The sequence below is a fragment of the Manacus vitellinus genome, unplaced genomic scaffold, assembly GCF_001715985.3.
Source record: "Manacus vitellinus isolate BGI_N305 unplaced genomic scaffold, ASM171598v3 scaffold_1_pilon, whole genome shotgun sequence".
Classification (NCBI taxonomy): Eukaryota; Metazoa; Chordata; class Aves; order Passeriformes; family Pipridae; genus Manacus; species Manacus vitellinus.
In genome coordinates, this window is record NW_021939396.1 from 48,966,072 (window position 1) to 48,989,182 (window position 23,111).

General features: G+C 40.4%; 1 protein-coding gene across 3 annotated transcripts in view; it reads right to left on the reverse strand.

Annotated features, from left to right (window-relative positions):
* DLGAP1 (DLG associated protein 1) overlaps window positions 1-23,111 on the reverse strand; it is a 364,067-nt gene that overhangs the window by 46,006 nt on the left and 294,950 nt on the right. For 2 of the 3 annotated variants that reach the window (XM_018081188.1, XM_018081195.1), the window contains one exon: window positions 20,060-20,200. The exons of the other annotated variant lie outside the window; for it this stretch is intronic. In XM_018081188.1, coding sequence (XP_017936677.1) covers window positions 20,060-20,200 — 141 coding nt within the window. The remainder of the gene's footprint in view (window positions 1-20,059; window positions 20,201-23,111) is intronic. 3 annotated transcript variants of the gene reach the window in all.

Genomic DNA, 23,111 nt, shown 5'->3' on the forward strand with positions numbered 1-23,111 from the left:
GGCCATCCCTTATGTTTGCAAATGAAATTCCTGCCACACATCTGTGGCCTGCTTGGCACTATTCTTGTCTGTGTTTTAACTCTCCGGTTTATGATTTTATTATTTTAATATGGTTTCCAGACCATCTGCAAACCACCTACAAGGCCTGGCAGCTCACACAGTTTGGGAAGCATTGCCTTATGATATTTCTCTCTAGTGATTACATTAAAACCTTGTTAAGATGGCAAATCTAAACAACTTTGGGGATGTTCAAGGAGAACTACAGATTTGTTCTTGACATGCATCATTGTATAGTTACAGAACATTCCATGAAACACAAGGATATTTATTATTAAACAGATTACACTCTGTTACAGCTTAAGTTAGCCTGGAGAAAAAAAAAAGAACAACATTATTTAATTAATGATGGTCTTCAAATTACATCCAGAGAGAGAATAGCTGCCTTTTCAGTCTTTGTTAGCCCATATGTGCTCACAGAAATATTACTCCCTTCTCCCTTGCTTGCATACAGACACACACAACATTCTCCTGACTTTGTCCTGACTGTTCCTGAACAGTTTTCCATTCAAACAAGCATCTAGGCAAACAAAAACATGCTTCCTGTAGGAAAAAGAAGCCCTTCACCTCAGGGTGTCCATGTCTCTCTGTAGGACAAACACTCATTGTGTTTTCTACTGCGGCCTCTCTCCAAGCTTTCCACCCCTGCCCGAGCCCTGCCTCACATTGCAGCCTTGTGGATGCTCTTCCTGAGTCTCATTGCTTTTCCTCAAACAGGTGTGATTGCAGCAAATTCCTCCTTCTCTACAGACTCATATAATGCCTGGCAGTTCCATGCATCATTCTATTGCCAGCCTCTTGTGCATGTGCTGTTTTGCTTTCTATAACAACGTAGTAAAAGTCACACTCTTTGTCCAGAAGGATAAAGTCCCTGTTTAAGTGCCTACTCACTGCACAGAGTATGTACAAAATACCTGAAGTTTTCCAACATGGTGTTTAAGCCCTGTTGCAGTACTGTCTGTCTGAAAATCCCAGATATGACCTGACTCCTGTGTGCTGAGCAGTTTCAATCTGGATAATTTCAGTTCCTTGCTGCAAAAGGAAATCCAAAACAAATACAGAACACATTCACAATCCACTCAGCAAATTTATCCAGAAAACAAATAGAGAGCTGTTCTGGGAGAACATGTATAAATGGCTATAAATACCTGGAAACCATAGGCACTATGGCAAGTAATTTATCCCACTCTCCTTACAAGAGCTGTATTTGAAGGGGATGAACTACCCTTTGGCAGTGTCTGCCTCCCTTCCTTTACTGAACATCAGGCCCAGATGACTAATTTTGGATGGCCAATTAGGCAAGAGGAATCCCAATGCTAAACAATTTCAGCATGTTGCTGCACAAAGTTGCCCCTGTTTTTATTTGATCCCTTTTCTCCATTTTTATCGAGCTTTGGTATAAAAATCTGGAGACACAGAGATATTATTCTAGCTGCAGAGTTTATCTATTTTGGATGCAGTGCTTTTCTATATGCAGAAGAGCTCCACTTTGCTGTTTATGTAGTTCTGTGCAATGGAAATCAGCAGCTTGTAGACAGCTCTTTCAAAGATGAGCAAGAACAAACACTTGTTTCTTTCCTCTCTGATTTCCTCTGGGTTAACAACAGATATTGACCTTATGGAGTCACTGTAGCACATTGTGAATTATGTATGAAATGCAATTTCCTTGTCTGCTGTAGACATGTTTGACTGTACTGTTTGCAGCACTCACCATCGGAGGGCTTTCAGTGTTCTCAGACACACAGCTAGGGCTACCAAACTCACAATAAACTGTCAATTTGCAACTCAAATAAAATCCTTTTTCATTTCTTAAAATCCTCCCAGCAAACAGCTTCTCATAACTCCTATCCCATCTCCTAAAACAGTTAAAATATTTTCCTAGAATCATGGGATTGGTAAGGCTGGAGAAGACCCCTAAGATCATCAGTTCCAGCTGTTGACTCAGCACTGCCAAATCCACCACTATACCATAGACCCAAATGCCACATCCACATGTTTTCTGAACGTTTCCAGTGATTCCACCACTTCGTTGGGCAGCCTATTCCAATGCCTGACCACCCTTTCAGCGAAGAAATTTTTCCTGATATCTAACATAAACTTGCCTTGGCACAACTTGAGGCCATTTCCTCCTGTTCTGTCAGTTGTTACTAGGGAGACGAGACTGACGCCCACGTCGCTACACCTTCTTTTCAGGTAGTTGTAGAGAGCAATAAGATCTCCTCTGAGCCTCCTTTTCCTCAGGCTAAACAACCCCAGCTCTCTCAGCTTCTCCTCATGAGTTGTGCTCTAAAAGCATATTTTATTATCTGAGGGTTCAGCATGGCCTTGTAGGTAAAATGCAAGTAAACTGAATGCTAGAGAACAGAATAGAATGGATTGGAATAGAAAGGAATGGAATGGAATGGAATAGAATAGAATAGAATAGAATAGAATAGAATAGAATAGAATAGAATAGAATAGAATAGAATATTTTCTTTGGAAAGGTCCTACAACAATCACCTAGTCCAACTGCCTGACCACTTCAGAGCTGACCAAAAGTTAAACTAAATTATTAAGGATATTGTCCAAATGTCCCTTAAACACTGACAGGGATGGGGCATCAACCACCTCCCTAGGAAGCGTGTTAAAAAAACCAGCAAACACAGAAACACAACAAAGGGAGATTCAAAAACATGGGCAGATGTCTCCCTAGCAAGTCTAGAGTCTAGAAATCAACAATTACTATAGCAATCTCTCAGATTGCATCAAGTGAGTGATCTCAAATACCGGGTCCCATACAGAGAAAACCTAACTTTCACATGTAGTGCGCTCAGCATGTTTCTTGTGCCCTCCAATTTGATCTTCTGTAAGATTTATCCATGTGACTAGTTTCAGTGACTAAGGCAAATCAGAAAGAATTATCTGATGTCTCAGTCGGAAGACATTTTTAAAATTCTAATCAGGATATTTCTCCATAGCTGGGTTGTTAAGAAGTTGGAACATAAGCACATTTTTACAGTATTATTCATTTTTTTCCTCCTTTTGTTACATCCAGTTTTAAAGTTTCTAATGAGTGTTTTTTGCCCTCATCCTACTTTTATTATCATCCTAGAAAAAAAAGCCAATGTAACAATGTAAAATAAACGGAAACACTTACTAACAATATATAAAAGCCGCAGAAGAGGACTGACTTACTGAAGCTATCATGAGGAAATTTCAGCCAGCTGTTTTTTTCCTCTCATGGAAGCCTCATTAACAATGTACAGTGTGCACATTAGCATGGTCCTGGATATATAATGGGGTAGGAGTCTAGCAGAAGCCCCCAGCAACATGGGAACAGCATCCAGCCCCACTACTGTTTCTCTGAGACTGAAATTTTTTGGGGGGAGGAGAGATTACCCTCCCACTTGAGCTTGTAACATAAGTAGAAGCAGAAAGCATAAGCAAGCTACCTTCAACTGATGATGGTATGAGTAAATCAGACGAGTACTCAAGTAGGTTTTTTTCATTTTTAATCAAGTAGATTTGCATCAATAGTTCATTCTGCTGATGCAAGGGTTGTCCTGTAAACTGCACCCAAAAGCAAGCAGAGTTGGCTTGGAATGTTTACTTCTGAAAATGAATCATAAAATGGATTATTTAAATGCACCGAATCCTGAGTTCCTTGTGGGCATGTATAATTTGTACTCATGGAAACCGTAGGAGCCTTCTTTTTTTCCTGCTCTCAAGTAATTAAAAGTGCAACTGTTCAGCTATTTGCATGCAATGAATTTGCTGTTCCCTCACACTGCTATGTCCTGTTATACATTACACATCCAAGGATTATGTATTTTATACACATAATTGCTTTTGATCTTGTGGTGGAAATAAATTTTATAAGCCAGCCAAACTTCTCTTAACCACGTATACATCTGCTGTCTCCCTGAAGCTTGCTTACAGTTAATTCCCTTCACATCTCCTGTAGCTGCACAAGAGGTACTGTTCCCAGTGCCCTTGCAAGGTTACAGCCAGCTCCCACCCCACATGATTAAATCAAAGCATTCCAAAAAACCAAAGGGACAGTCAAGTCTCTGGAATTTCAAAGCAAACATTTTCTGTATGTCTGGTGCTTCAACTCCTGCCAAGTCATTTCTACTGGTAATCATGTGTTTTGTTTAGCACACCAGCCCAGCTCCTGACTCCCATTTCACTGACAGAGCAGAGGCTTTGATTCTGGCCTGACATACACCTGGATAAATCCACCAAGGTCAACAGAACTACACAGGTATAAACTGAAATGAAATAGATCCAGATTTGTGACTGTGTACACGTGTATCATGTAGTAAAAACACACCATGATTTTTGCAGTACATCCATAGGCACACTGACCAGCCATGCACAGTGCTCTGCTGGGAATGGGGCGTCAGTGTGGCAAGAGAGTAGGCAGCTTGCGATGGATAATACACTGTTATCCATCTGAGGACAGCTCAGGGTTGGGTATGGGACTGTGCCACACTGCAAAGCAGAGCTGTGAGCTTGTGCCATTCCACCGACTCAAGGCCATGTGGTTGTGTCAGAAGGTCAGATCCAATACTGCAAGGGCTAAACAGCAAGATTTGCCCAGCCATGCTGAAGGGGAAGCTGGGCAGAAGATGTTAGTAATAATGAAGAGCAAATGGACTAATCACAGTGAGTCCCAATTGCACGCTTCTCTGGGCCACATCCAGTATGGCACTATCTGTGATGGTATGGGGTGGTCATCACACAGTTCATAGAATCATAAAAGGGTTTGGCTTGAAAGGAACCTTAAAGATCATCTAGTTCCAATCCCCTGCCATGGGCAGGGACACCTTCTACTAGACCAGGCTGCTCAAAGCCCCATCCCACTTGGCCTCGAACACGTCTCCATCCAGGTGCGATAATATGATCTCCTTTGGTGGATAACTGCCAGTACCTAGGGAGAACTGGCAAGAGCGGTAGCTCTTGTGCCTGCTCTGGGTGGATTTCCAAGGCAATGGTTCTCTGGCACCACCCTTGCCTTCCTGGGAGAAGGAGCCATCAACCACTCCTCTGCTCAACCCAGATTAACAGTAGTCTTCAGTAAAGAGTCCCATTTTCTTAAGAGGTGTAAATCTAACAAACCTTCATGAGAATCAATCCAAGTTTTTAATCTAAATATGGAGTCTGCACACAACAGGAGAGAGAAGCAGAAGGAAAAAAGAAAGGAAGGAAAGTAAGCAGGTCCAGACGCAACACTGGGCTGCACTCTCCATATAACCTAAGGACAGGCATAATTTCCCAGCTTTACTCATACAAGAAAGAGCAGTTCCCTCTCACACACACACATGCTACTCCCTCACGCTCTTTCCCTTCTGTCCTTACTCAATCAATGCCTGCTCTAAGTTTCTTTAAACTGCAATTGGATAATGTTCCCGGCTTTGAGGGAAGCACTCGTCAGGGGGATTCCTGGGAATGTCACTCCTATCTGATGAAACAAAGAGTAGCTAAATTGCCAAAGCACTGACTAGAGATATGGTTCTTTCTTTGTAGTAGAATCCCCTTTTAACAGCAACTATTTTTAAGGAACCCTTAATACAATACATATGCTTATACATTCATGCTTCTTTATTTTATTTTCTATGGAATAAGATGCTGAATTTCTGAATACTGCAATCTCTGTCTCTGCCTAATTGGAACTTCTGATCTTAGCTTGTGTGCTTGCTACCCTCGACCTCAGAGATCCCAAATGTGTAGGCACCATTTGAACTAATTTCCTCCCAAATTTCATTTTTTTTACTCTCTCTGCATATGCATGTGGCTCTTATTCACATGCAAAATGTCTGTGCCTAACAACACACAGACAACACTGCAGTAAATTTAAAGAGGGGATTGCTTTATCGCTTTTAGGTTTCGAGTGTCTTCTCTCTTTGCCCTGAGCCATGTCCCACAATCTAATTTGCTTTAAAGAATAGCCCTCCAAATACTTTTCAGGAACTTGGTTAATCTGGTATTACTTTTGCTTCTAATATTTCAAGGAAGACCTTGAGTGACATTTAGCTAACAGGCAGCATGTAACTACAGATATAATTATTTCTGAGGTAAAGACCTTGAGCTGAATGTGCATATGGTTTACATTTATTTTTAAGAGAAGTCTCTAATGAAGCACATTCCCTATACCACAAGGCATAACAGTCTGCAAAAATGGTGGAGATGAAGTCTTATCATTAATAATTAAATTTTTGTTTTTGCCACAGTGGTGAGCATTAGGCAATTGCCTTTTGTCTTTGGAGCTATTTTCTCAGATAGATTTGTAAATAGATCCCTGCTTTCAAGGGTCTGATACATTAAAAAAAACCAAACCCCAGCCACAAGATACTTCTTTTCCAGAAGATGCCAAGGACTTCTGCGAATGTAATGGGTTCTGCACCAGCCACCATATGCATTTTGTCTGCATTTTGTTCAGTCTTTAGTGTATTTATCAATAAGCTATAAGAGGAAAGCAATATCCACTACTTTTATTCATTTCAAAATTAGGTAGAGAATATTTCTGAGGAAGTATAATGACTGTGAGTCAATGCAAGGAGTTGTTAAGGCCACCACTGTCAAATACATGAAACTCTCGGGTTTGCTTCTGTGCTTAACAAGTGTAGGCGGTATGTCTCAGTCCCACCAATGACACAATCTTTCCAACAACCACCTGCACAGCTCAGTGTTGCAACCTCATGCACAAGTGACCCAGAAAGAGGAGGCAGAGCTCATGCACAGGTAGATTTGGGATGTTCTTCATACTGCCACTAGAGGGGACACAATGGATGGGACTCAGTGACTGCTGCTGGCCAAGTGTCCTCAACAAAGAGAGTTGTTGACCTGTTGATGCTGCCTCTTTCTTCAATGGCAGCATCCTTAGCAAGTCTTGCTTCCCAGGACCCCAGGCAGGCCAGGGCTCAGAAGCTTCCATGCACATGCTTGAGCTCATACAATTTACATTATGATCCTGTCTTAATACCCTCCTTTGATATCCATACCAAAATCCAGATGTTGGAACTTGAAGTTTGAAGGTGTGCTGTTTCTTTTTTTTTCTAAGTTTTCCAACATCAGTACCATGTTTGAGATGCTGCTGCTTTTTCCTTTCTTTTTGCTTACTCTTAAATAAAACACATTTTTTTGTGGAAAGGAACAATGAGGATGGCTCTATATTTTGGATCGTAGAAAGCTGTGAATGAGCCAGTGAAACTATGCTAAGAACAAACTGGGGCTAAAGTCTTTATAACCAATAATGAATGCAGCCACCCCTTTTTCTATTCACAGAGCTTGCAAAAAGCTTTTTGGTATTTTTTTTTGTTATGCAGCATCATTCTGTAACACCTCTTATGGATCTAGGTCAGGTTTTAACACTTGTTAATAAACAGCTCACTGTAACTATATCTTAGCATATTCAGTGTTGATGGTTCGTTTCTGAGCAATTTTCATCACACCTGACTGTTAATGTTTGTTTGTTTGTTTGTTAATGGAAACTTTTGTAAAGGGCAGAGAGATTGGCAACTTCAAAATGCCTGCAAAACCAATCTGTGTATCTAAAAATGAAAAGTGCTCTTTGAATTTTCCAGGAAAAATACCTGGAAAGAGCAAAGAATGTTATTCAAAGAGACTTTATGTTACTTTTCAGACAAAAATTATATGGGGGATTTAGGGTTACAGGTCCCTGTTGCCAGGTGAGAATTAAAAAAATGGAACTCTGTAGCACTTATTCCTAAACCAAACATTATACAAGGTGGAATTCAACAGCAAAGTTAAATATAAAATAAATCCAACAAGATTATAGAAGGGCACCATAACCCTGTCCCTGCAGTGACCCATGTAATAGCTCTGTGCTGGTGCTTGTGATGACATGTCAGCAATCCCACATTAAATGTACTTTAAAGGTACATTAGCTTCTCTTCTTCTTTGTGTGTCTGGAGGTTTCCTTCACTCCTTTACAAACACATTTCGGTGCCTTCTACCCTCTTCCCCTTACCCCCACGTTATTTGAGAGCAGTGTTACGTTGTTCTCTCTTGACCTTCCCCCTCAGCTGACTGCTGCAGCAAGGAAAGTATTTTGAGATACCAGGTCTTTTTTTTTTCTAGTCTGTTTTTAGCAGAAATTCTTTCATAGCAGCTTGTTCCAAATAGCTGCTGTGTGTAAGCGCTTTTGCAGCCACGTTTGCTTTAATGCTGGCAAACATTAAATGCATTAAAGCATTAAAACCGTCTTCCTGAGACGAGGAGGTAACAGAGACAGACACAGTCCTAGGGCAGGCATAAGTAAGGGCACAAGGAACAGTTCTGTGAGCCAGGTAAATACTATATGGGGTGAGTGGAATCAAATGTTCTTGATGAACTGGAGCATGGATAGATACAAGGGGTTATTTAATACCATTATTGACACCTGTGAAGTTACATGTTACAGAGTATTTAATATAGGCTTTTGTCACTTTATTTCAATTAGCTCTTCCAGAAAATCAGTCCTAAAATTCTAAGCTTGTGAGAGCTTAAAACACTATAATTGCTCCATATATAGTTTGGGTAGGCAGAGAGAGTCTGAATGAAAACCCCACAAGCTTCTTATTTTAAGGCCACAATTAAAATCTCCAAGTTTGAAGGCTGGCAAGGGTGAGGACAATTTTTCCATGAGAAACAGAGCAGATGAAGCCTGTTTCCCCCTGGATTACTTCTTTCTCGCTTCAGCCCCTCCTCTCTCCATATATCCACCTCCCCTCTTCTTTCACCTCTTTTCAGTATCTCCAGGTCCCTCACAGCCCATGTGAAACGTGGCCAATTACATATTTTGGATGTAGGAGCCTTATTAAAATCCATCAGTTCATGCTATGTGCAAATAAAAAAAAGGTACATTCCTCTCGCATATATAGCTACTTTCTCCGTGCATATGCTTTTCATTAACTCCAAACTTTTTCAACACTTGCTTTTGTTTTTCTTGCTGAAAAATAACACAAAATTATTCTTTGTGCCTCTTAACACTATTTCCTTTCCCAGTGTGCTAACATATAATATCGGAAATTGGTCATGGCCTTGTAGAAAGCAATAATAGAAATTATCCATAATTCCTAGAAGTCCTATTTATACAAAGTATTGCCAATCTTGGCATTTTATCAGAAAGCTCTCAAAGTTCTGGCCCTTGAATTAGGTTAATATGCCTGTAATAAATCAATTGCACCTGAACTGTTTAGAACTCAAAGTCTAAGTAGAGAGAAATTTCTTTTTAACATCTCATTATTGTGAGGTACTCATCCTACTTCCAGATTTGGAGTTGATGCTGCATACGAATGACAGTGAATGGTTTGGGATACTTTGGACCAGGGAAAACCTCATAACTAAAAAAATAACTAAAAATTTATTTTTCCAGAAGTCATATATGGTGGTCCCAGATTTTCTGGGGGCCTCTGATAGGCAGGAAGAATAGAATGTACATGATTCCTCCTTTTCTCTTTTTTTTTCCCCTTAATATTTTAAAATCTGAACCTTTCAAACCACTGCTCTAAGCTAGCAAAGTCAATTTATGGGGGAAAGAACAATTTATGGGGGAAAAAAAGAAATGTTATATTCTATTTTACCGATTTAAAAGAGAAAAGATATCGCACTGTGGTATTATTTGAATTTTGTTTCGGGTATCGCTGAAATAAAACACATAAAAGCAAGGTTAAAAGAGAAATTAACAGCCTCATAGTCTGAACAATTCACTAAATATTATTTCAGAAAAGGGAAGATTTCAAGCCCTCACACTGTCAGGCAGGGGCCTGTACCACCCTGCTATTACAGCCTCTCTTTTTTTTTTAGGTCCTGAAAGCATAAACATGGAGTAATATTACTTTTGAGACACTCTGCCTAGCATAGTTTGTGTGGGAGTTTTCTGAAAGTTTGCCCTGATAAATGATTTACCAGGACTGTAAAAAGATCAAGAAAGCGCTGAGCTGGCCTCTCAAAATGAATTAGTTTCTTCACTCACTCCTTGAAATCCTTTAAAAACTTATTGTAATGGTTAATTTTCAAGAATTCTAAAATCTGTTGAAGTCCTGAGCCCATGACTACCACATATCTCTCCTAGGATACAGACACATTATGGTCTTGGATTGAATTTTGTCTGGTGCATCCACATGTCTGCTGTGGGTATCCATTTGTTTTACTTGTTTCCTGAATTTTCATACAGAGTCATTGGGGTTTTTATATTTTATAATGCTGCACATCTTACTACTAAACAAAACAGTGTTTTGCCCTCCTTCTTTACCTTTGTTTTGTCAAAATAGTTTGTTTCAGTCATAGTAAAGACAAAACCAGACTCACAAGGAGGAAGGAGGGAAGATGCCAATAAAGCCAGAGGAGACAGACTGGGAACATAGAAAGAAAAGACTGCACATACTCAGAGGCCTTCACTGCTTTTCTGTGATACTGGTGCCTCACTGGACCCCTGAGGAGTTTTGTGATACACATAATAAAGAAGTGGTGGTAGGAGACACATGGAGAAGCACAATTAGGACAACAATGAGAAAAAAATTTACAGGAATAATTGTGCCTCATTAGAAGTATGATAATGAACAATGATATGTATTTCTGGCGATAATGATCCTGCAGTTCACTCTCTCCACTTATTCCAATTCCCCCTACAGTGCCACTGCTGTCTAATATAGGATAGTTATGCAAAAGATGAGTTAGAAAATTGGATTCCATTATAAAAGCATCAGACATAATAACCAAAGCTATGGAAAATAACCTGTTCTGCTTCTGCACCTGTCATTTCCAGTGGTTTCCACCACCCACCCATAGACATTAAACATTTGACAGGCATTACTAAGTCTCATGTTCTCTTCATTTTACTGAAGGAGAAACTGAGGCATAGAACAACTGGCCCATCAAGCAGCTGGGCTAGGCACCAGGCCAGCCTGCAGTCACACGCTTTAACTGTTTCTGATGCTTCCATATAGAATATTATTAATTACTCGTAATTTGTAGTAGGCAAATCCATGTGAAGGGGTTATTAGCAGTGTGTGAACACGGGGAGAAGAGCTTCTGCTCCCCAGAGGAGGTCCCAAACACTTTCAGTTTTAATAGCCTCTAGAAACTCACATTGGGAATAAAGATCTTTCAAAACATTGCTCCCATAGTAATCTTGGTTATGGTAGATAATTAGTCAGCAAACACAAGCTCAGGGACTGCTTACTGAGCAAAGAAAACCTCACATGCACAGCTGTGGCTGCGACTACAAGCTGGAGTGCCTCACAGTGCTTACAAAAGCAACTAGAGAAATAGTTTCAAGACCTTTCACAGACTCTGGCAGGACAGCTTATTTACCTACCACTACTGGGCTGATCAGCTCACAAAACCAGGGAGGAGAAAAGGTGCTGGTGATGCAGACACTGCCATGGGGGCAGTCAAAGGTCAGGCTTTCATTCCCTATTTAGCAGTAATTTGGTACCTAAGGGCTGCATGTGCCTTTGAAGCGCAGTGCAGCTGTTTTTAAAGGCTCCCATCAACCAGCCCATAGTGTAAGTGAGCAGAAACAGCAGTGTAATAGCAGACACAATCTTCTTGCAGAGTCTGCAATTCTCCGACACGTTTGCTTGACTCTCCTTTCATGGCAGACAAACCTCCCCTCAGGAACCAGTTAACAGGGACAGTGAGGAGCAGCACTAACATGCAGCAGCTTTGGAGGAAAGCAGTCATGTATTTAAAAAGGAAAACTACCACCAAGAAGCCCACAAAAAAGCCACACTATTTATTTTTCTGGGAGGTGAGTGGGAAGACTTTCAAAGCATGGCTGTTATGCTGTTTTGGCACAAAAAGCACTTTTCCAAATTGAAATCTTCCATCAGGCTGGCTTGGAAAACGGCATGTGGTTTATAACCATGGCTTGTTCCTTTAAGCTTTGCCTCCTCTTCCAGGTTAAAGTCAGCAGCTAGGAGCATCTCTTGGAGGAGAGAGGAGTATGTAAGGACCACAGTATCCCCAGTGTGTTTCCACTGGCTGGCCCTGGGATCTGCAGGTAGTAAACACAAGCGCTTTCCATAAAAGGACCTTGGTTGGCAGGATACTGAGGGGAAAGAAAAGAGACTATTGCTGAGGTGGGTAACGAAAAGAAGTTATTTGCTGGCAGAGGGGAAAGGAATGAAGGATGCTGAAAGGGTACTGGGCAGCTGCTTTTCCGGCTGCTCTGGGAGCCAAGGGAAGAGCCTTTGATCTGCTGAGCAGGCCTGGGCTTGCTGCCAGGACCTACATCCTTTCTCCAGCACTGACAGCAGGCTTCCTCACTAGTTCCTCTCTGATTGCCGAGTCAAAAAATAAGTGACGTAACTCATACAGGGACCTCACTGAAATGTTTCTATTATCATCAGCTCTGCAGAAAACATATGCTACAGATCCTCAATTTGAAATTATCTTCTTGTCCAAGGCAATAAAAAAAAAAAAAGAAAAGAAACCATGAAGTCCTCTGGATTACATCTTGCAAAGCCTCATAAAAAACCCTCTAGCATAACAGTGGATTAAGCAAACCCATTGGCCAAGCAAGCTCTTCTCCAAATGGTCATGTACTCTTACCTCTTGTGACAGGGAGATTGAAATAGGGATATCATTTCCAGATCTATGCCTCAAATAATGGTATCAAGATAGTATTTACTAAAGAATGAGCTGTTTCAAAGTAATTGCCAACGATTTTTAGTATAGAGTAATCTGAACACCAGTCTGATAGATTTGTGATGTTGCCCGAGAAAGGAGAACATGAAGGCAGCTGTGCTCCTCAGCTCTCAGACCAGAACAACCAGAGTGCACAGAATTTCCTCCAGTACCAGCATGTCTTTAGAATTTATCAGCATAACACGTTATTGTCATCACTGAAGGTAAATTCTGCTTCAACACGACCCAGGTTTACATCTTACCCCAGAATCAGACAGGACTTGAAAGTCTCATCACTTGAAGCACAGAAACATGCTACATTCTATTTCTAATGAAGCCGAATCATAAGTTTTTGCATGACATAATCAAAAATTCACTTAACCTTCTTTGCAGAACAACAGCTTTTGCACTGTTGTCTCCCTTTTGATGCTCATCATCACTACTGAGAAAACAACCTTGCAAGACACTAGAAGTACTGGCTCAGGAGGTGCCATAAAGCTAATGCAACCAAGCACTTCTGTTGTGTCAATAATGCTTCCATCTTGCTCTCAGGTACTTGCTGCTTTGTATTAATGTTACTTGCATGGCAGTAGCAGGTTCTCTTGGGGGGATCATCTGCAAGATGCATTGGGTGGCTCTGTATTAGTTCTCTCTACAAGGTCACAGCTTAACTCTGTGAGATGCAATAACAATTGTACCAGGTGTGCTGTTTTCATGATGTTTAGCTCTGCTGAGTTCAGCTGGAGCCTTGATATTTGAGTCAGATTCTGTCTCCAGCCATTATTATACTGACTTCAACTTCACAGAATCATAGAATAACAGGTCAGAAGGACCTCAAGGATCATCTGGTCCAAACTTTGTTGGCAAAAGCAGAGTCTGGACAGGATGGCCCAGCACACTGACCAGCTGAATCTTAGAAGTGTTCAGTGTTGGGGAATTCACCACTTCCCTGAGGAGATTATTTTCATTGTGATAAATTTTCTTCTAGTCTAATCAGAATCCACCCTGGCATAACTTGGACTCCTTTTCCATGTGACTACTTGTGAAAAGGGAGTCTCTATCTTTGTATCCATCCTTTAAATAGTGGAACATACTGATAAGGTCTTCCCTAAACTTTCTTTTCTTGAGGCCAAACACACCCAGTTCTTTCCTCATATGGCAGGCTTTCCAGTCCTTTAATCATCCTTGTTTCCCCTCTCTGGATACTTTCCAGCCTGTTCACATCTTTTTCCTCCACAGAAGCTTTCCATGGGCACCACTGCCCCTCACTCTCCCCTTCTGCTTCCCACCTGAGCTTTGCATGAGCTGAAGTTTGCTCTTCTAAAGTCTAAACCCTGTGTTTTAGTACTAACCTTCAGCATGCCCAGCCAAATCCCAAACTCCACAATATTGTGATCACTGTAGCCAAGGCTATCACTAACCAAGATATTTCAAAGCAGGTTTTCTCTGTTTGTGAGTAGCACAAACAGCAGTACCTCATTCCTGGTCGGCACATCTAACACCTGTGTGAGGAAGTAGGCCTCCTAAGCATTCCAAGAGCTTGATGGATGACATGTGAGCTGCTCTGCTGTTCTTCCAACAAATGTCTGGACAGTTGAAGTCACAAGAAACAGGTTCTGTAAACCTTCCAAAGCTCGCTTAAGTGACTCAAGCACTGCTTTGTTGGTTTTGTTTTGGAGGTCAGTAGCAGTTGCCTACTGAAAGATCCCCACTGGAGATGACCTCTCTGATCTTGACCCAGAGACATGCTATAGGGCTTCCACAATTGCCATAGTTGACTACTATATATTTAAGATTCTCCTTAACACAGAACGTGACTCCTCCTCTTTTGCCCTGTCTGTCTTTTGAAACAACCTGTAGCCATCCATCTCAATCCTCCAGTCACGTGAGTTATCCCACCGTTTTTCAGTTATTCTAGGCATAACTTTGCTCTTGATGAAACCCTTAGTCCCTGAGGCAACTTGGGGCACCAGTTTCAATCTGTGAGGCTGCCTGCTGCTGTTCATGTGGACAGAAGCTACAAAGATTTTGTGCTCTTTTCTCCTCCCAGCTGCTGAGTTTTACTGAACCTATCAGACATTGCTACACACAAGAAGACATTTTAAACAGAAACTTATTTATGAAGCTGGGTGTATTAAGAAAAGAACAAACCACAGAATATGAGTAACAAGTTTTCAAATCACTGGTTAAATTCTGCCTTCTAGCACATACAATGAACTTTTATAGAGTTCTTTTTGAATCTGTATACCTGAAACCTGGTTTTTTTTCACTTGAGATGCTGTGTCAATTGTGTGTGATTACTTGAAAATAAGGCAACACAAATCTGTGGAACTCCTACCTGGAGTAAACCCATACCAACAATTAGGATTTCTTTTAATTTTAAAGAAGTTGTTTTGCTCATTGGAAGAGCAATCAAACTTCCACTTCATTAAAGCTGTCTCAGACAGCGGCTGAGGCAGGCTGCACAAGACAAGAACAAAACAAGGAATGTTCTCTCTTTCAGTCACTCTCCCACCTCCAGTGACTTGCAGTACAGCACTTTCCCTAGTCTGATGTGGTATCCTTTGCAATCCCTTAGTGGATTTTAATTTATTTTTATAATTGCTTCTTGAATCCATATAGTAACAACAAAATATATAAATAGTTTTGCACATTTCACAAAAACAGTGCATTTTTTTCCCTAGCCTTGTGCAATTCAATTTCAGAATTCTTTGCACACTTATATCAAACCCACACTTTAAAATAACATGTCTGACAAATGGAAAAGAGAAACATTGATTGGGAAAGAAATTATGCTATCCATCTTTCAACTGCACATTGCAAAAGATAGAAAGTTTCTTAAGAAGGATAACTTTGAAAAAGTTGACACTTTAATTTTTAAAATAACTGAATAATTTTCTGTGTATAAAATGAAGCTTTTTTCTTAATTTGTTTTCAGTAATAAATACAGAAGTGTAGAGATGTTAGTAGCTGAGTTTAAAGGAACTTAACACAGATATAACTAGAGATAACTCTGGAAATATACAACAGCAAAGCCATCTTCACTCTATGCCCAGAGCTGCATAGGATCAAGTCAGCTGAAGGAGTTGTCAGAATTATCATGTGGCAAGGTATTAAAAAGCTGAAATTTGGCCCAAATAGATGGCATAAAAAAACATTTTGTCATGCCAGATTTTGCCTGCCATTGGCTTCTTGAAGGTTAAGCTGCATGATGGCTTTATTTTTCTATGGCTGGGAAGCAGGTGTCCATAGCTTCCAACAGCCCTTGTCACTCACCTGCTTGATGTGGCATCAGCAAGAACCCTTAGCACCTTCCTTCTGGAATTCAGGGCCAAACAGCCCAAGTCTGGAGATCAGGAGGGAGATCTAATGCCAATAATTCTTCATCTAGTAGCTCTTCTTTCTATCCTTTTCTCATGCCTGTGACTCTGGCAAATGATTCATTCATTTAAAGGGCATCACATACTTAGAGAGCTTCCTAAATTGGTACCATCCAGATCCTACTTAGCAAAGCAGGCTCCTGGGACATAGAGCTGGAACTTAGCCTGCTGAAAAACCAGCTTAGGCTATATGCTTTTGCAATCTGGTGGTAATAAAAACCAGCAGTAAATCTCCTAAGCCTCTTCTTCAGCCTGTTGACAGTTCTATGTGTCTAGTATGTAACTGGCATCAGACAAAGGGAGGAAAGCCTATAGAGTCAGAAATAGAAAACACTCACTAAACCAGATGCATTGCAGCCATCATAGTTTCCACTTATTTTTGCACATCTTTGATAATTGCCAATCTGAAATGGGACCAGCTGACTGGCTGCAATATATAACAAATATGTTCATGTTTATATATGACCCTAGCTTCCTTCCCCACATGTACACGTTTGAAAATCCTCATGTTTTGCAGCCTCACCCAAACATCTGCAATCATTTATGGAATAGAACAGTCTGCCATCTCAGCCTAGGTTTTGCAGTGCATACTACAACTGATGTCATTTTTGTATCTTGGATTTTCAAAAGAAACAGATATGTTTCCAGGCAAACCACATCACAGAACATGCCACGGTTATCACTTCAAAGAGTCTCGCTGGCTCAGCAGCTAGTGCTGTGTTTCATTTAGTCTTCCTGAGGTCAGGCAGGGAAATACACACGAGGAATACACATCTGTGTGTATACAAACAGCTTCAGTCTTCAGTTGTTCTCTCCTTGACTGCCCCCCGAAACAATCCTCTGCAAAGCACAAGAACTGTCAAGCACAGGCTTGGACAAAGGTAGACTTTAATACGAATCATGCAACATTATGGAGTGTGTGTGTTTTGTGTGTCGTTTTAGGGATGAAGGAAAACAGACTGATTGGAATGTAGATTGTTACTGCAGTGCCCCATCACATTACTATGAAAAGGTCCCTTAAACTTATATACAAAAGTGTATTCTGCTTACATTTTGTCTTTCCTCTAAGCCATACCGGAGCTATGGTGAGAAATATAGTTCTTAAGGATCCCAGAGAGTGGAAGTAAGACTGGATTCAGGATGGACTACTTAAACTTTTGCTTCTCCAATTTAGCAAAAGAAGCTAGACATAGTTTGGGTTCCCAAAGGACCTAGCATGGACCAGGCTCCCATGAGTGACAGTGATTAGACTGGACACAGCAGAGGTAAACCAGAACTGCCTCTGGGGCTGCTCCTGGCTAACTTGAACATGGTTTCAGTTACTAACTTCATGCTGATGCCTATGAAACTTTTCTGAAGCAAATGCTGCTGTATAAATGAAACTAAGGTTTTGTAGTAAAGGGGATGAGAGTGTAACAGCTCAGCATCGGTAGGCATCAGTTAAATACTTTGCCGGCTAATTCTGACAGGCTACTAGGGATAAAATTCCATCAGGTTCTGAAGGCATCCAGTAAACTTTCTAAAGAACTATCCTTTACTGAATTTAGATGAATAAACAGTTAAGGGAACTTAAAGGAGTGCTGAGTTTTTTAATACATAAATCTTTTGGATTTAGTCTGGTAAATGGGTTCGAATGTAGCTGAGATATAGAAAATATGCTGGAGTAGACATTGTATTTCAGATGAGGTGGAAAGGCTTCAGTTTCAGAGGACTGCAAACATCAGATGAAATGTCCTAATACCTCAATGTAGAAACTTAAGACAGAAATGAAGAAAATCCAAAAGATGGCTGTAAGAGTGACTCAGAAGTTTCACCCTTGAAAATCAGTCCCTGTGTTGCCACTGGGACTACTATCCAGTGCTTCTCTTCTCTGTTTGTGGTCTGACATATGGAAGCACACACTGCTGTGAATAAGATCAATTTTATCCTGGGTTATGTGTCCTTATGAAAGGGCTCCAGAAGGTGGGTGTTGTTCAAAGCAGGCATTCAAAAGCACAGGTTTTTAAAAATGTGTTATTAAAGGAGACCTATACGAGCTTTGCAAGCCATATTTTCTCAAGGGCAAGTTGACCTTTCTTTTTTTTTTCCATGTTCTTATCCCTGAGGTGTGGGATTTCTTTTCATAGACAGATCCTGAAAGTTCCTTGTGAGAAATGACTCTTTATGCTACAAATGCCTCCTCTGCTGTGCGTACACCTTGCCTGGCAGAGCCTTTTGAGCTTTAAAGTAACATCACAATGATTAGTTTTGAATGCAAATCATGTTTGGCTTTTCAAAATTTAACTTTTTGCAGTGCTCTGGGTTTACACAAATATGATAGCACCAATGTTTTAGGGGACTTGTTCCTTCCACAGGCGTGTTTATCTGATGAATACATTTAACATTCATAAGCATGTGACATTCCTTCACATCTGCCTTGTTCCAACAATATGGTACTGATATTCCTTTTGGACTTGAGATGTGAGTCAATTTTGGATTAGATGGCTGCTATTACCAGGAAAGGACTGTGGTGATGGAGTAAGCATCAATCTTTGAAATTTTGCTAACAAAGAATAAAGGGAATCCGATGTTCTTCAACTCTGGAAGCATCAAAGAGACAACGATTTCTCTCTTGCAAATCTAAGATGCTATCTGCACATACTTTATTCCCATCTGCCCCCAGCATCTTGCCCTGAGGTTTTCTTTGCTATATCTAGTTTTGATGTACCTGTGTGAGTGTCTGTTGTTTCTGTCTCATGCTGATAGGTACAGCTCAACAAATTGGTGCCCCAGCTCCTGTGTTTGCTATCGCACATTGGTCTTAAAAGATATTCACCATGTTTTTATATTTTGGGTGATAACAACATACATATTGCTTCAGGTTTATAAACCAGTTTGTTTTGGATATCTGTACTCAAAGAAGTACAGTTGTTACAGCCACAAACTCCGGTGCAGCTTCTCCCCATTCCCCAGCAAGCCAATATTCTCCAGGCCAAACATCAGGATTCATCATAAAAGTTACTATAGAAAAAATGGTATTGCCCTTCACCTCAGTGCTACAATGCTGTTGCAGAAGAAACACATGCACTACTAAGGAGTTGTGGGCAAGTCACATAGAAATGTTTTAGCCTCACACAGAAGTGACACAAGGACATGTTTAAAAGTCTGCAATGGAAATGTCCCCATTGAATGGTTGTTCACAAAGGATCACTTCAGCTCCTTTCAGAGCATGTATTAAGGACAAGGTTTGATGGTAGCTGTCTTCAGTGCCAGCACTGATGCAGATACCTGTACTAAAACATACCAGTTGGATGGTGCTGTCAACCAGATCAGGTACATGATACGTATCCATCCTTTTGCATTCAGTTTCCCCCTCCCCTTTCACTATTTTTATTTTTCTTCTTTTTTTTTCTTTTTTTTTTTTTTAAGCCATATTCACAGCACAGGTCCAGAAAATAGCTGTATTAGCAGAGTTGCAGGGAGAAAGAAACCGAAATAGGAACAGAGATACAATACGACGATATCACTTCTGAAGACAGCATGTTATCACTACTGTCTGACTTAAGGTGTGCAGAGAGCTCCTGTCTTTACACTGATTATGAGAGCTTCCCAAGGAGTTTTATTTTCCAAAGCTGAAGTTGGTCATATATATAACCTTTATTTCTCTCCATATTGTAGGAAGTATCAAATTTATACACTTATTCTTACCTTCAAAATGAGGAGAAATGTATTACTTTGCAACCAAGGAATCACAGCTGAAGTCACAGAGATACTGATATTTAAACAATTTGCAAAACTAAACCTACTTAAGCATCTGGTCTGCATAGAGTTTCTGTGAATTTCACCTGTCTGCATCATCAAATATCTAAATACATTTCTCCTCCTCTACATTCACATTGGTGCAATTGAGACAAGAGTTTGATTCGAGTTCTCTCAGGGTTCTTTTTTACTTATTGGAAGAAAAAGGTTTACTGCCTGGATAATTCATGTATGGTTCTGTTTTAATGAATCAACAATTAAACACCCACCTCTAATAACGCCCAGATCTTTTAAAAGATCTTGACAATGCAAGTCATCCACCCGGATGTATGAAGCGTCTTCTATGTTCGCCACTGTAACAATGCCAAGATCCTCTTTTTGTGCTGGTGAGCTCTGTAAAGCTGACACACCTAAGAAGAGAATAGGCTGATCTCCATTAGATCTTACACACCCGCAGTAAAACTGTTAAGAAAAATAGTTTTGTTGCAGATCCTTTGCTTGGCAACATTGTGAAAGCCAGGGGTATGCAATTTAACATCAGGCTCAGCCAGGATTTACTTTGATATTCATCAATGAAAGAGTGATTTTTACAGAATACCCTTTTGAGAATAGAAAAGAACTTTGAAGTCTTCTGCTGAAAAGGCAGCTGAGTTATGTAATGAGCTGATCTTTGCTTCATATTCCACAGGTGGCACTCACTGTAATAGCTGTGGAAATTTAAGCACCATGTCAATGATAGAAACTAAAAGCAATCAGCGCAGAAGCATTAATTACAATTAAAAGCAGAGAATGACTCTTCACTTTACTTCAGTGTCTTGGAAGTTCATCAGTGAACTGGAGAAGCTTTCCACCTGCCCCAGCATTGTGTGAAGTGTAATGGAATTGGGTCGTTTTCTTCATTAAAATGATTTTCTAAAAGACACTAGTATAGATTCACCTTGGTGTTGAAGGTGTTTTTTCTTTCAATCAGTTACTGCAAATTGAGCAGTTGCAAGAGCCTCTGTATGGAGAGCCCGGGGGATGCACTTTTCCTGGTCATGGCCAGCTGAAACTTATGGGCAGAAGCACAGACTTTTAGGAGGTGCAAAATGCAGGTATAACTGCTGAAAGGACAGCCTATTTCCAGGGGGTAGATAACCCACTCGCTTCTTATCTATGTACCCAGATTTGCTTCCATGGAAGACCAGGGCATCTGGTTTCATCTTGGTCACTTTGCAGCATGCAGGACTCTAAGGAACTAGGATTCTGAGGGTCCAAGGACTTCATCAGTTAAGACAAAGACACTCTGACAGAGGAAGAGCATGCATGGATGGACCAGGAGAAAAGACTGCTTTAAAAAACAGGTGAAAAGGTTACTTCTTATTGCCTGCTCATCTGTCTCTCAACACTGAACTGAAAGCCTCTAGTACTGTGAAGAGATGTAAAAAAGTTACTGGAGGGTAAGTGGGTGTTGCGTTGCTGGCACAAAGAATCAGTACACTGGAATCAGCACTGAAAATTGGTGAAGAACACAAACTCTTTCAAACAACACTAGAATGTGTGGTTTCACCATTTATATTTTGTACGGTCATGTCACCCGAACTTTTTTCTTTGGCTAGAAACCTCACCCACACTATTAACAAACACTGTTGCCTGAGGCTTTCCTTTCCTAACTCTCCAGTAGAACAATTACTCCCTCTGGTGTTTGCCTGCTATTCTTACTGCCTCAGCCATAGCTCTGGGAAACCCTGCCGAATGATATATGTACAATAAACTCTCTTTCCTTCGTCGATGGCATTTTACACTTTGGGTAGAAAGGCCAGTTTGCACCCATTGGGCCGGCCCCAGGGGTGCTCAGGTCTGCAGGGAACATTACTGCATCAGGAAAAGTGGAAAGCCGAACTCCACTGCTGCCGAGCGCTCATGCTGCCAAAGACTCATTTATGTGCTCCCTGCATTCATTTAATTACAAGAACAGTACGCTTACTGCAATGTGTCTTGATGCTTTATTTGATGAATGCTGGAACTTACCAACCCAGTCCCGAGGGGGTCAGGATACACACAGGGGTACATCAAACGGCTGGATGTTAGTTCAGAGTTAATGAATTGCTGTGCTCTGCTCTTGGGACAGACAATCTGGAACTCTTATTCAGCGGCAAGCTTGTTTACAGGAATGCTGTAACAGATTCGAGGCTCAAATCTGACCTACAAGTGAGCTTCAAGCTACATGGAAAGCAAACTGAGATGCAAGAGAATTAAGCTCATGCCCTTCGGGCTAGACCTTACCTATATGTTGCCATAGTAATGCTGATTGTCAATTTTCTTAATTTGAAATTCACAAGAAAATCTGAACTTTTAATGTTAAATATATATTGAACAATAATTTTTAAGTACATAATAATTTTGTTTTTCAGATTTCAGCTGTAATTAGATGATGAAAACAAATCTGCAAGACAAGATGAAGGGAACTAAATGTTTGAGTTATGCATTTTGTCAAAAACAAGAGGCTATTTGATGGGCTATTTAATAGAAATTCCTTCCTATGATCACTGAACGGGGTGCTCACTCCAAACAGCCCACAGGCTTTTTATATTTGACCTAAATGTCTGGATTTTTTTTTCTTTTCTTCAGCATATCACAGAACAGGAATCTGTAAGCTGATTATTGTTGCTTAATTCACTTCTGAATGCAAACATCTTCGCATATTTCAAACACGGCCATATAGAGCTGAAATCAGAAAAGCTAAAAGAGGTTGAAAGCTCATTCTAAATCCCGACTGTCTGGCTCCCTGGCCAATGCCTGGTATTAGAGAAAGTGTGTAACCATACTACACCTTTGATGTAAAACAACCTTTTTTTAATGTGCTGTAATCTCTTATTCCTTTTGTTTCTCAAATAATAATCCTCTTGCACATGGTAATCCTCAAAATCACATATGCTCTTTAAAGCTTTTCTTTTGGAAAGTATTCATATCCATTTTCTGGCCACTGGTAACTAAATATTACAGAAAATCTGATTCTTCTGACTTTGACCAAGACAGTTTGAATTTTTTTGTATTTCATATTTGCTGCTTGGCTGGAACTGGGTCAACAAAACGAGTAAACAGTTTTTAATTGTCCAACAGAGCCATAATGTGAGGACTGTTTGTTTGGCCAAGGCAGAGGCACAACATGGCTGTGAGACTTAACAGGAAACAAGTAAAATGACATTTTCTCTTTGTGTTGTAAAACAAAGAATGAGATTTAATTGTCTAGAATGATTTAAAAATATGTTCTCCTGGACTACTAATACAAGCTAGTAAAAGAAAAATTCTCACCTCCTCAGCAGTAATAATCAAGCCCCC